At 37.8% G+C, this 14,483-nt stretch overlaps 1 protein-coding gene across 1 annotated transcript in view; it reads right to left on the bottom strand.

Annotated features, from left to right (window-relative positions):
- The window catches only part of LOC126248639 (rho GTPase-activating protein 12-like), a 228,941-nt gene that overhangs the window by 66,823 nt on the left and 147,635 nt on the right, over positions 1-14,483 (bottom strand). The window contains exons 5-8 of the mRNA XM_049949822.1: positions 13,747-13,913; positions 12,210-12,279; positions 11,973-12,119; positions 479-691 (exon numbers count right to left, since the gene is read on the bottom strand). Coding sequence (XP_049805779.1) covers positions 479-691; positions 11,973-12,119; positions 12,210-12,279; positions 13,747-13,913 — 597 coding nt within the window. The remainder of the gene's footprint in view (positions 1-478; positions 692-11,972; positions 12,120-12,209; positions 12,280-13,746; positions 13,914-14,483) is intronic.

The raw sequence follows: 14,483 nt of genomic DNA, 5'->3' as shown, positions 1-14,483 counted from the left end.
AATTTCATTACTCTATATTAATTATTTTTTGCTGTTGCGATTTTTTCCGTCAGTGTCTTCGGCAGAAGAGCATTACCTTAGTTTTCAATCATTCAAATGAAGGCTGCCAATTTCTTTTCTTAGTCAATCCATCCCCAGCCTACAACTTAACACGTATTCAATTGCTACAGTATATTCAAACATAACTCTTAAGGTTGTATTACAAATCTAACTTCACTTGCTACCTGAAGCACAGTTGCTTTTAATACTTTGTATCACGTGTGAGATTGGAATTGTCAAACCAAGAAGCATCATTACTGAGTTTAGACTAAGTGCCAGGTGATTTTCCTAATTCATATCATCCTGCACCATTAATGAACTGCATGTTATCAAATATGATGATTTCATTTAAGTACTTAATAGATATTATGCACAAAATCATGAAGCATAATTAATGTCACACATGCACATACAATTCTGTGAGAGCAGTAACACTTACTATACTTCTAATAGCATTTCTAACGGCATGGTACCAGTCTGTATACAGTGATTTGTCATCACATTGCAGCAAAACTTTCAGTCCTTGCACAGTGGTAATAGCAAACACATATTTACGACTTGACAATTTTTCAGCTTCTTCCACAAGAGCCCCTTTTAAATCTATGCACAAGTCAGGTGAACTGGAAGTACTTCCTGGAGAAACAGCAAGCTTCTGTGGAGGAGAAAAAAGGTCATTTACATTACAGCCTTATGACTAGTAAAAACAAAAATAATAAATGTTATGAAGAGATCTACCGCTCTCAACTAATTTCTTTTTCTCAGATTAATGCATGTTAATATTCAATTAATGTGTGTTAATATTCATATGCAGATGTTTCTTTCACAGAAGTTATAAATAAATGAGAAGGGGTGCTGATTGGTGATATCTACTGCATTGCAAATATAACACTACATGACTACAAACACACAGTCTACTGACAGCCTTATGAACCGTGAAAATCAAATGTGTTCTGCAAAAGGGCTACATGGATTTTACAATTTAAAGCTTTAGGCAACACCTGGAAAGTGATAATGAAGTAGATCATCAAAGGACAACCAGCACATGTGTTCTGCTTCTTGTTTATCATTACGATACAAAGTATATACTCCTCTCTTAGGTGACCTACAAACATCTTCCACGAATCTTAATTTTTATGATCATAATGTAGCTGCCTTTCAATATAACAGAAATGTTTAGTAAAACTAATGCCACAACTGGTTTTCCAGAAAACATTTCTGTAATATTAACTGTTAGCACTTCCACATGTTTAGTAGTTGTTGTCAGCAAATTTCCAAATTATTAAACATTTGGGGCATATCTCTCTTCAGTAGCTCTACAGCCCTTGGTGAGCCTTGGCTTCTTCAACGATTTCCCTCCACACTTCTCGGTTATTTGCTGCTCTTTTCCACCCCCGGACTCTCATATTGCTGATATCCATTATTACCTCATCGATCCATCTTCTTCTAGGTCTCCCTTTTCGCCTAACTGAATGGATCATACCTTTCATCATTTTCTTTGGAATTCTATCCTCTGCCATTCTCTCCAAGTGTCCTAGCCATCGTATTCACTGTGATTTCACAAATTTTACTATGTCCCTGCCTTGTATTAACTCTTGTAATTCGGCACTGTAGTGTATTCTCCAGCCTTCTTCCTCCCTTATTGGCCCATAGATTTTGCGTAGTATTTTCCGCTCAATGCTTCTTAGAGCATTTTTATCGTGTTCTGTCAACGTCCAGACATCTGAGCCGTATGTGATAACTGGGCGGACTACGGAATTATATTATATATTAGCAGTTTAGTTTTTCTTGTAACAAGGCTATTTTTGAAAAGCTGCATATTTGCAAAGTAAGCTCTGTTTCCTGCTTGTATTCTTTCCCTTATAGCCTTTCCAATACTGTTATCATTTGTTATTAGGGCTCCCAAGTAGTTAAAAGATGACACTCCATTGAAGCATTTCCCATTGATGTTTAGGTTTTTAGGGGTTCTTCTGGCCTCAGATTGTGACATTACCATATATTTTGTTTTGTTTTCATTTACTATGAGGCCAATTTTTAAGGCTTCTGTTTCCATTGCCCGGTATGTTTCTAGGAGTGTATTGGTATTTCTTCCTACTATAGCAATGTCATCAGCGTATGCACATATCTGGCTAGTTTTCATAAATATGGTGCCTCTTTTGTTGATTTTATTTACTGCACTATGCAGGGCTATGTTGAATAGGACAGTGGAGAGACTATCCCCTTGCTTCACACCTTTATTAAAGTCAAAGCTATCACTTGTTCTGCTAAGGACCTTTACTTTTGCTCTTGTTTCTGTCATTGTCATTCTGATTAGTCTTATTAATTTAGCACATATACCAACTTCTTTCAGTACTCTGTATAGTTCTTGCCGACTTATGCTGTCAAAGGCTTGTTTGAAATCGATGAACAAGAAATGCAGATCTATATCATATTCATAGAACTTTTGCGTCATTTGCCTTATCACAAATATTTGATCAGTTGTTCCTCTGCCTGGTCGAAAGCCACACTGATATTCCCCTAGTATGTCTTCTGCACACTTCTGTATCCTTTCGTTTAATATACTTATGAAGATCTTATAAGCTGTACTTAGGAGTGTTACACCTCTATAGTTTTCGCATGCTGTTCTGTCCCCTTTCTTTTAAATGGGGACTATTATTCCAATTTTCCAATTATCTGGCATAGTTTCTGTTTCCCATATATCTGATATTAATGTGTGCAGTTCCTTTATTACAGCCTCACCACCAGTTTTTATTAATTCAGCAATTATGCTGTCTTCCCCAGGGGCTCGATTGTTTTTTGACTTGTGCACAGCCTGGGAAACCTCTTGTAGTGTTGGCTTTCTTGCCTCATTGGTTTCATTGTCTACTTCCAGCTCCACTCTTCCCTCCTGTGCAGCAGTCTCTTCATCTTCTAGGCTGGTGTTTAGTGTATCTTTGAAATACTCTGTCCATCTTCCCACTATCTGTTCTTCCTCCCTTATCATTTTCCAATCTTTACTGGAACAGGCCGTTGTTTTTGGTTGGAATCTATTCTTCATTTTGCCTATGGCATGATAGAACTTTCTTATTTCACTCTGTTCCTTTAGTTCTTCTAGTTCTTGAAATTTCTTCTTATTCCACTCTCTTTTCTTTCTCTTGCACAGTCTGTTAGCTCTTCTCCTTAAGTCTCTATATTGTTCCACATCATTTCTGGTTTCTCTCTGTAGCACTTTTGTTCTTGCCCTGTTCTTTTCCTCTATTGCTGACCTGCAATCTTCATCAAACCACTCCTGGGTTCTTCTGTTCCTTCTTATGCCTATTATTTCCTCTGCAGCATCCTTAATGGCTTTTTCAAACCTGTTCCACCTTTCATCTACTCCTACTGTGGTCTCTTCATTGCTCAACTTTCTGCTTAGTGTTACTTCGTATTTTTTTTACTTCATCAGGGATGTTCAGTTTGTCTGTATTCCGTTTCATCATCTTTCCCATTCTGTTGCCCTTTGTTAGTGACAGTTTCTCTCTTCAAGGCTGATTTTATCAAAAAGTGGTCTGAATCACAGTTTGGTCCTCTGCAGCTCCGTACATCCGTAACTGACGTGGAGTGGCATGCAATCACTAAAATATGGTCAATCTGATTGACTACTCCATTGGCGGCAGACTTCCAAGTACCCAGATGGATCCTTTTATGTGGAAAGCAGGTACTTTTAATAATCATATTATTCCTTGCTGTGAATTGGCATAGTAAGTCTCCATTCTCATTGTTTTCTTCATGTAGTGAATATTTTCCAGAAACTCCATACGGATGTTCATTCCTCCCTATTTTTGCATTAAAATCTCCTATTACTAGCATCAGGTCATATTTAGGTACTGCACAGCATACTTTTTCCAAGTCTTCGTAGAACTGTTCTTTAATTATATCCTCTTTTTCCTCTGTTGGTGCATGTGCATTAACTATTGATATATTCCTAAATTTACCTTTTAGTCTGAGTCTGCAAATCCTTTCATTTATGGGTTCAAATTCTAGAAGGCTTTTCCTAACTTCCCTAGTTATTATAAACCTTGTTCCAAATTGGCCTGTTCTTTCTTCTGGTCCACTATATACCAATGAGTACTCAGGTTTATCTATCTGCCCATTCCCCTGCCATCTTATTTCCTGTAGCCCTACAATATCGTATTTGAATTTTAAAATTTCATTGGCTATTTCTTTCATTTTTCCAGGCTGAAGCATTGTCCTCACATTCCATGATGCTACTGTTAGATCCTTTATCCGTTTCCTTTGCTGGGGTCGTGATATATGCTTTCCATCCAGTTTCCGAGGCTTCTGTTGAATTTCCGTAATATTCTTTTTTTACAGTATGGGGTTATTAGCCCCATGCCCAACCCCCAACCTGTAGGAATTTGGGGCATATGAGAACACAAACTGCTTACAAAGCAGAGCTCATTACGTATATGTTATGTTACCTTATAGTAGGTCTACAATAAATAATGATCATCCATTTCCAGCCTCTTATTGCCCACATTCTGTGTATGCACCATATGTTGAATAATTTTTTTAAATTCCTTCTAAAACCCTCAGTGAAATTAATTTTAGAGAACATTTCTTTCTTGCAGAACAGCAACTATGTTATTTTGACAGAAATATGAATTAGGTAAACAAGAAAAACATCCTGCGCCATAAGGGTTGAGTGTAAGTGATGAATTGTTTCCCAGTTCCATCATTGCAAATTACGGGGTGACAATTATTGAACTATATGAAATAAAATCATCATAACTTCGGAATGGTTTGCATTAGCAAGTTTCCAACTGCATAGTTGGCCACAGGGCATGATGGGAATTAGTATGTTGTTGGCCACTTTCATTTGGATGGGTTCATCAATAAGCAAAATTGGCACATTTGGGGGACAGAGAATCCGAATCCTGTGATCGAGAAGTCTCTTCATTCTCAACATGTGACTGTGTGGTGTGCAACGTCCAGTCACGGAACCATCAGTGCAATATTCCTTGATGGAACAGTGACTACTTAATGGTACGTGAAGATTTTGGAATACGATTTCATCCCCATTATCCAAAGTGACCCTGATTTCGACAAGATGTGGTTCATGCAAGACAGAGCTTGACCCCATTGAAGCAGGACAGTGCTTGATGTCCTGGAGGAGCACTTTGGGGACTGCACTCTGGCTCTGGTGTATCCAGAGGCCACTGGCATGGTCCTCGATTGGCCGCCACATTCTCTGGATCTGAACACATGCAACTCCTTTTTGTAGGGCTACATTAAAGACAAGGTGTAAACCAATAACCTCAAAACCATTGCTGAGCTGAAAACAACCACTGAGGAGGTCATCAACAGCACCGATGTTCCAACACTTCAGTGGGTCATTCAGAATTTCGCTATTTGTCTGCACCATATCATCACCAATGATAGCAGGCATATCGAATACATCATAACCTACATCTGAATATCTGTAGTGACATTTATATGTTGAATAAAGTGTGTGCATGCCGTAGTTTATAACTAATTTATGTTGTTTTTTTCATACAGTTCATTAATTGTCACCCTGTAAATGTTCTCCCTAACTGACTAGGTCCCTTATTTACAAGGGAAGATTATATTATTTGGCAATGGCACACTAGTAATACTTTCTCACCCTTAAATCATCTTAAGAAAAAGTTTAACGTTTATATTCACATGGAATATGCACGAATAAATGGAAAAATACAAACCATTTTTACTTACAAGAAGGGAGGTGAAAAGAAACACATTATATATCTACATGATTAACATATAATGATACAGTGTTGAAGCATATATACAAATCTCACGCTCTTTGACCCATTCCCAACTAAGAGTGAATAGCTTTTGAAAATGTTATTTATGTAAAAAGGAGCATATACTCTTCATTTATGACTTCCTGCAATTTGTGGACGACGAGTGTGTACAAAACAGCCACTTTCTGGGTGTAATGAGGTCTTACATTACATTAAATGAATCACATTCACCAATCCAAGTAACTGGGGTCTCTGGGATGTCGAATGAAGTTAATCGGAATTAAACTGATAACAAAAGTACGCTCATATAGACCAGAAGGGGTGGGCACAAGAGCTGTCCATTTGGCAACGTGTGGCCATGTCTGTCATCATGAGTGTGTGATGTGCATGCACTGTCTATGTCACAGAGAAAGCTTCCCAGTGACAACAGTTGTCCTGCTCATTGCATTTGGGAAACATGGTTCTACTTCAGCCAACAGTTTTGGTCCACTCTATTTCAAAATGTTTGAACGCATTCTTAATTTCATGGTCATGAATAAATCACATACTTAAGGTAATACGCAAAGCACACACACTATTTATTTAACATCTATTAACATATTTCATTTAACCTATTAGAAATAAATGCTTATTTTGCATCACTCAACTTTGTTTTTAATATTTTTCTTAAAATCTCGATGTGTTAAGTCCCATAGTGCTCAGAGCCATTAAAATCTCGATGGCTGGAATGACCAGATAATAATGTGAGACTGCTTGTGTCACACGAAAATAAGTGAGATTATTATCAATCTTTGATTTCAGTAAAATGTTACTGAAACAACACCTGCACATATGTATTTGGTTCAGAACATACTGCAGACTCTAACAGCTATTCTAAACAACTGTGGAACTGTTCACCAGGAATATTCCCATCTGATGTAGATGATTTCCAAATTTTCTGCATTGCAAAGCCCCTCCCCTCTCTATACAATTGCACTGAAAGTCACTGAACTCCGACAGAATTTAAGATGATGTCTTTTAGCATCCACTGCTTAAGTAGTTGTAAAAATATTGAAATCAAAGTTAAACTGATTTAGATCTCTAAGCGCACTGTCACAGTTTTCTCTCAAAGCTTGTAGAAAATTACTAAATTCATCAAAATGTTCATCCATATCACCTTCTCCAGATTTTGTCCACTTACAGTTAAGTCCTACATTAGGAAAGTGCAAAGGTCGTCCAGAAAATAAAGACCATTTAGTTACACAAAATGAGAAATACAATATTTAATGGGAAAAAAATTCTGTTAGGTACATAAAGTTCCCTTCACTTCTCTACATAGTAACCACCTACATTTAAACGTGTGGTATCTGGTCATGAACTTCAGAACTCCCATGTTATACTCTTCTGCCGCCAGTTCATTAAGGCTGTTCTTTTCGTAGATTTTATGCTAAAAGGCACTTCGATCAGTGCAAATCATTACTGCGAGACTAAGAAAACAATGGCGAGCCATCAAAAATATGGGGCAAGGAATGCTTTCTGGATGAATTTGCTGCTTCAGGACAACACCTGTCGTCCTCACGCCGTTGCTGCAACTCAGGAATTGCTGGATTAACTCAGATGGGAAATTTGTGATCATTCACATTCTAGTCAGGACCTTGCTCTTAGTAATTTCCACCTTTTTGCCAAAAATGCAGTGATCACCTGGCTTAATGACGTGTGCAACTGATATAGGCTGATCGGTTAGTATTTGCATGGGAGATGTTGTGTCAAATCCAACAAAGCTAATTAGGATGTCAGGTAGCAATAATCGGTACATACTTTGTTGTTAATGTCCTATATCTTTTGTCTAAACAGCACGAATTAGGCAGTTACTCCCTTTGTCTGACTAACTATTCACAGGTCGCCTATTAATGTCACACGCCAATATTCTTCATGTGGAACTGAATACACAATCCTCACTGCAATTAAAATCGGGGGTGTCCGGAGTGGTTGTTGTGTAATGACAGTGCACAAATGAACACTCAAAACACATCAAACAAATCACTCAATTAACACCATTTCCATATTTGCTGGAGGTCAGGCCCACGGCTTTGGGTGAGACACACACAGCCGTTAAAACAACTTTAAACGTGGTCAGCTGTCCTGCCAAACCCTGCACTGCTCACTTAGCAGCCAACAACTTACTTGCTCAGAGTCTCAACACGGACTACCCTCTGGCGCACTGGGCGCTCGAGTATCAATAGTACCTACTGCGATCTGCATATGGCAAAGACATACTGTTCTCAAGGCATAAGGGGCGGTTGATCCCTTCACATTCCATCACATCGTGTGGTAAAAATCAGAACTTAACTCTTTTTGTATAAGCTATGATTTCTCTTATTTTATTACAATGATCATTTCTCCTTTCTAAGCTGGTGACAATAAAATATTTTCATACATAAAAAAGATCTCACCACAACAAAAGATGCCTTTGTTTTAATGATTGCTACCCCAACTTGCTTATCATATATGTGAAACTCTCCCCCGTAATTTGGGATAATATAGAATGAGCTGTCCTTCTTTGGAGTTTTTTGATGTCCTCCATCAAGCCTCTCAGGTAAGGGTGGATCCCATACCATGCAGCAATGTTCTTAGCAGAGGACAGACAAGTGTAGGGTGTAGGCAACCTATTTAGTAGACCTGTTGCATCTCCTAATTGTTCTGACAATAAAATGCAGTCTTTGGTTTGCCTTCCTCACAACATTATCTATGTGATCAAACAATCTAAGAGGGCTGCTGAAATTGCCTCCTAAATGATTTGTATACATCAACAACAGCAGAGGGCCTATAACACTTGTTTGGGGAACATGGTATACCACTTCTCTTTTACTCGATTTTCCATCGATTACTACATACTAAGACCTTTCCAACTGGAAATCATGAATCCAGTTGCACAACTGATGCGGTACTTGATCAGATTGCAATTTTGTCAGAAGTCTCTTGTGAGGAATGGTTCAAAACCCTTCTGGAAACCTAAAAATATGGACTCAACTGGAGATTCCTTCCCGATAGCACTCATTTCTTCATGAGAATAAAGAGCTAATTGTATTTCAGAAGAACGTTATTTACTGAATCCGTGCTGACTGTGTGTCAATTACTTTTGACGCAATACATAATGTTTGAACACAGTATATGTTACAAAATCCCACTTTCTTTCTCAAGTACTGATGATCTGTGCAACTTTTCCAGTCTTTTGGTACTGATCTTCCGAGGAGCAAGCAGCTGTATATGATTGTTAAGCATGGGTCTATTGTACCAGCGTATCCTGGAACAAACCCAACTGGTATACTATCTGGACTGGGAGATTTGCCTTCATTAAATGATTTAAGTTGCTTTGCTACGCCTTGACATCTACTGTAAGTTACTCATATTGGCAGCTGTTCTTGATTCAAGTTCGGAATGTTAGCTTTGTCTTCTTCGGTTAGGGAATTTCATAAAACTAAGTTTAATAATAAGTTTCCGAATCTCCATCCTTCTGACTGAAGGTTTATGGGACTTCAGCCAGTCACTTATGTAATAAAGTTAAACACCTACAGCCATCCTTTCGATGTTGTTTATTATATGGCAACCAGTTTTGCTGACTCAATACACCATCTTCAGGCCTTAACTGACACTGAGGGGAACTCCAGTTGTACACACAATCCCATTAGTTGCCACAATCTATGAACTGGCTTCTATAAAATACTGTAACAGTTGGTAGTTGATGGTTGCAGCCACATCATCACTGTTACAGTATTCTACAGAAGTCCCTCAGCATCAGTTAAGGCCTGAAGTGGTGTACTGAGTTACCGAAACTGGTTGCCATACAATAAATAACATCAAAAGGATGGCTGTAGGAGTTTCATTTTATTACGTAAGTTTAATGACTCCATTTTAGTGATGCTGTCATCGGTAATATTACCGTTGGTATCTCGCAGTGATGGTACTGATTGTGTCTTACCACTTGTGTACTTTACATATGATCAGAATTTCTTTGCATTTTCTGTCATATTTCAGGTCAGAGCTTCAGAGTCAAAACTATTAAAAGCATTGAAGTCCACACTATGTTTCGAACTTCAGGAAATGTCGCCAGTCTTGGAGATTTTGTGTACTTTTAAATTTAGCAAGCTTTTGTGTTGCTTCTGCAATAGTGTTCTGACCTGTTTTGTGTACCATGGGAGATCAGTACCATCTTTTATTAAATTATATATACATGAACAGCACCAAGTCTTTATGCACATTGAAACTATGTTCAAAAACAACACTTCTGCTCTGCTTGATCAGTGTACTTCACAAAAATATAGCACACTGCCATAGTCACAGTCAAGTTGTCCCAGGAAAGATGCAAACTGCTGAAGCCCCAAATGTGCGATATGAGTGTATTATTTGTAGTTTACAACTGTATATTTGGCTAGCAGATGAATGTGGTGTATGACACAGTGTATTGTTGGTATTTGAAACTTCATAACAATTAATTTCAGTATTCTTCTCTCACCAAATCAACAGCATCAGTCTTCTGACCAGCCACTACATGAGCTCCATTCTATTACAATTGATGAACGATTTTCCCAAAAAAGGTCATACTTAAGAATTATGTTTTCTAAACAAGAAATATCTAATTAGCTGTAGTTGTTTCATGATCTTAAGATAAATCAAGGAGTTCTCCATCACACTGAACTCAGTATCAACAACTCTGATTTTTGTCCAACAAGTATGTTGCAAGGAGGAGGTAAAATTGAGGGCAAAACCACATAATGAATTACAATAATAGAAAAGTTTCAAAAAATGACATTCCTAATTACATGAACATTTATTTTGTTCTCTCTCCTCTCTCTGTTCTATCTGTGTCTTATCTTGGAAAGTTTGGCTTTTTCTTCAGTATTCAAACAGACAGCTAATTTCTCATGAAACAGCTAGAAACTGTCTTTTCACATTATACTGTTCATGCCTATAATTCTATATCATAAAACAAAGAATGAGAGCCACTTTGATTTTCAATAAAAAATGTACTCTTCTTCCTACTGTGGATTGAAACATAGGGATTCATTAGATTTTCATTTGTTGGCCAATTTTTTCTAACTCATTACATCTTATTACTACACACGAGACCTTGACATACACAATTCTAGCGACAAAATGTCAACACGCTGCTTTGCCCCAGATGTGTGGATTTGAAATGAGCTTTTACAAATGGGTAAAAGTAGTGAGCAGGTGACTCCTAGCTGTCAGAATATGTGTGGGGTTGGGGATGTGTAGAGAGCTGTGAGCACGCATTAGCAATGTGAAAACCTGTATTCTCACATATGCTCAGCCCTGATAAAACTATGTCTGATAATGAATTGGATGAAAAACATTTTCACTGTTAAAATCCAATAGGCTTCCCCAGATCGTAATTACTCAAGGGATGTGCACATGCCATTGGATGTATGTCAGTCAAATTTAACAAAAGTCCTCATAATCGCCACCTATATAAATAACAGGTGTAGATTTTTAATCTGAGTACTTTTGGAAATCTCAGATTAGCAACTCACGATATTCTAAGTAGGAGAATCACCGCTAGAAGACAATGATGTTCAGAATGACAAGAAAAGCTCCATACTTTTTCAAAATCTAGCCTCTGATATGAACCTCTTGATGTAGCCTCACCAGCCTACATTTAAGTGTGACTAAGTACAGCTGTATGAAGGGAAGTAATATACAAAATAAGCTGCAGGAAGAACGAGTTGCTGCCACTTGCCCATAAAAAGAATGCTCGATCACTGTGGATGTAAGTGAACCTAGCTGTGCCACTAATTAGTTGATACTACTTTATTACATGGGATTTGTACAAAAGTATGTGTTGCTGCATTTCTGTAAGGCAGTCCTATAAATACCAGAGGGCCACCAAGATGCTGACTAGCAATGTCTCCCATGAAAGGTCACATACAAATTTTGGAAATCCTACCATCTAGAAACTTACAAACTATTCGTTTGCCTCCATCTGCAACTGTGTGAAGATTACAGTTCATACAGGGGTCTGGAAATTCATTTCTGCCTTTCATCATTTAGCAATCTACCAACAACAACCCAGTTCAAGACATCACTCAAATGTAAGCATAAAAAAGATACTGTAACTAAAAATAGTACAAATGCTTAACATAATTTAATATCTCACACGACTCTTTTAAATATATAAAAAGTAAACACTATACTAACAACAGCATTGTATGCCTTAATGTCCTTGAAGAAGAGAAGATGAAATTTACTGAGGACAACATAAGAGGGGGACCAGTTCTTTCGGACTTTCTTCCCTCCAATTTCCCACATTTTTGTTTTGTTCAATGTTCCTTCCTTCAAAGTATGCTGAAACACACACAAATTTCTTGTAAGTTCTATGATATAGTCTGTTTGGAATTATATATTTTATATTTAGTGTTCAAATAACCAACTCACAACTACTCCATCCCAAATGGGTAGATAATTTCTCGGGACAGATGATGATTTGGTTGTAGTCTCCCTACTCCTGTAAAATGAAACAAATAAAAAGAAAAAAATCTGCAAATTATAATAAATTATACATGCATGATAGTAAATTAAAATTACAGAACAAAGTTACTCTCAGTAGGTTGGGTGTGGGCCACCACTCCAATGATGATCTGGAAATGTGAAGAGATGGAAGGAATTTGAAACTTCATGATTGCGCCCCCCCCCCCCCCCCCCACACACACACACTCCTCTCTCTCTCTCTCTCTCTCTCTCTCTCTCTCTCTCTCTCTCTCTCTCTCCCTCTCTCACCCCCCCTCCATCCCCCCTCTCTCTCTCTCTTTCTTTTGTTGTTTTGTTTAACAGGAAACACTCTACCGCTTTAAAATCTCTCAATGCAATGTTATCCTGCCAATAAAATTAAGTTCAGGTTGTACTGTCTTCACTGGAAAAAATTGTGGTGTGTTAAGCTGACAACAGAAAACTTTTAATTTAAGCAAGTAATAAAACCTTTTAATATCCTTCATACAAATTTATCTTGCAGGTCTCCAATACTGTATCATAAATTGTTGGGGTTTGACAATGATTGCTTCATCACAGAAGGAGAACATGTGGAAAAAATATGGTGTTTCAACAGTGTCAACATTTCATCCCTCTAAATGTGGCAGTTAATGTTGTTATACCTGTAAAGCATTAAGCTGCAGACAAGAATGTGGATGTGTGCATATGATCACATTTGTGCTCAGGTGAAGAAGTGTTTGATACCTCAGCTACAATGATCACCACTGTTTTTACACTCGAAATGCTATCTGTGGTGGATGACTAGTTGTATTCCCCAATATTTCTTATTTTCAATCCCACAGGGGACAAAAATGTCCCTTCATTGTCAGTGTCTTTGAGTGGACCTGGGTCTGTTCAAACCAAAAGTATGTCGTTATCAGATTTGCACAACCATCAAATAATGAGATAGGATGGCTGGATGGTGATTTTTTTATATGAGTTTGTGTCCAAACATGAAGGCCTGACAGTAATTCAAGGATAAGCATTGCAATCAAATGAATCTTCTTTAGGCCAGATCGAATGATATTATTCTCAGACTTCTTGTAGTGTCAGATTATTAAATGTATGGAATACTTCGGTGGGACTTTGATGCATTCAATTGCTGCTGAAATCCAAGATTCACATAATCAATAATCACATGGAATTTGAGAGTCAAATTTGCGTGTGATCTTGCTTTTACCTGCTTGATACAATATGGGTACAAGTTCTGTATTAACCACTGAAGTACATCCGTGGAAGTCCACTTGCCAATTGGAATAATAGCAATGAAAAACTTAATAATAAATTATATCTTCTGTCTTTAAAGCATTTTTGTTTCACTGTCTCAATTTGTCAAGAATAGTCATTATGGCTACTATGAAAAGCAGCAATGCGTTAATAAACAATTATGGTCATCCTAAGAATTAAGTAGAGTAACTTCTGAGATGTTTTAAAAACAGTTACTTACTTTGTGTCTGTGAGAAGCATGGAACGTGCCTTGGTCATTCGAAATGTAGGCCTGATTTCATCCTCAATTTGGTGTCGTATCTGAGAATCATCGGAAGATATTATTACAGTTGGTTTCTCTTTTTCCTTTGCAGTTTCCTTAGAGCTTGGCGTGGCTGGTGGTACAACCTGCAAATGAGAATTTTTTATATACAAAAACCATCACTTTCACACAATAATAGAAACGTCAAGTTTCAGTAAGGATGGAAGTCAGCCTCCACCAGTGAATATGCCAATAATGGAACTTCCTGGCAGATTAAAACAGTGTGCTGGACTGAAAGTTGAACTTGGGACTTTTGCCTTTCCTTCCAAATTTCTCAGAAGCTCTCCTCCTAAAATTGCAGGACTCTGAGGACTGGTTGAGAGTCATGCTTGGGCAGTTCAATTGGTAGAGCACTTGTCCATAAAAGGTGAAGGTCCCGAGTTTGCATCTCGGTTCAGAACATAGTTTTACTTTGCCAGGGAGTGTGATGTCTGTGCACACTCCACCGCAGAGTGAACATTTCATTATGTAAAAACTGAATGCACAGCCACGGTCAATGAAGTACAAAACAGCAAAAGTCAAGCCGTGGTACAAGATACGAGCAGGTGGGAGAACATGGAAAATGGAAGACAGCACATCAAGTCTTCAGAAAATTATGCTATTTCTTAGGTGCTCAATCATCAAATTTGTCATCATGGTGTAAACTTGCTGTTTCA

Source organism: Schistocerca nitens, chromosome 3 (assembly GCF_023898315.1).
Source record: "Schistocerca nitens isolate TAMUIC-IGC-003100 chromosome 3, iqSchNite1.1, whole genome shotgun sequence".
In the NCBI taxonomy this organism is placed as follows: Eukaryota; Metazoa; Arthropoda; class Insecta; order Orthoptera; family Acrididae; genus Schistocerca; species Schistocerca nitens.
The sequence above is the reverse complement of the archived record's forward strand: the minus strand, read 5'-3'. Positions and strand labels throughout refer to the sequence as shown.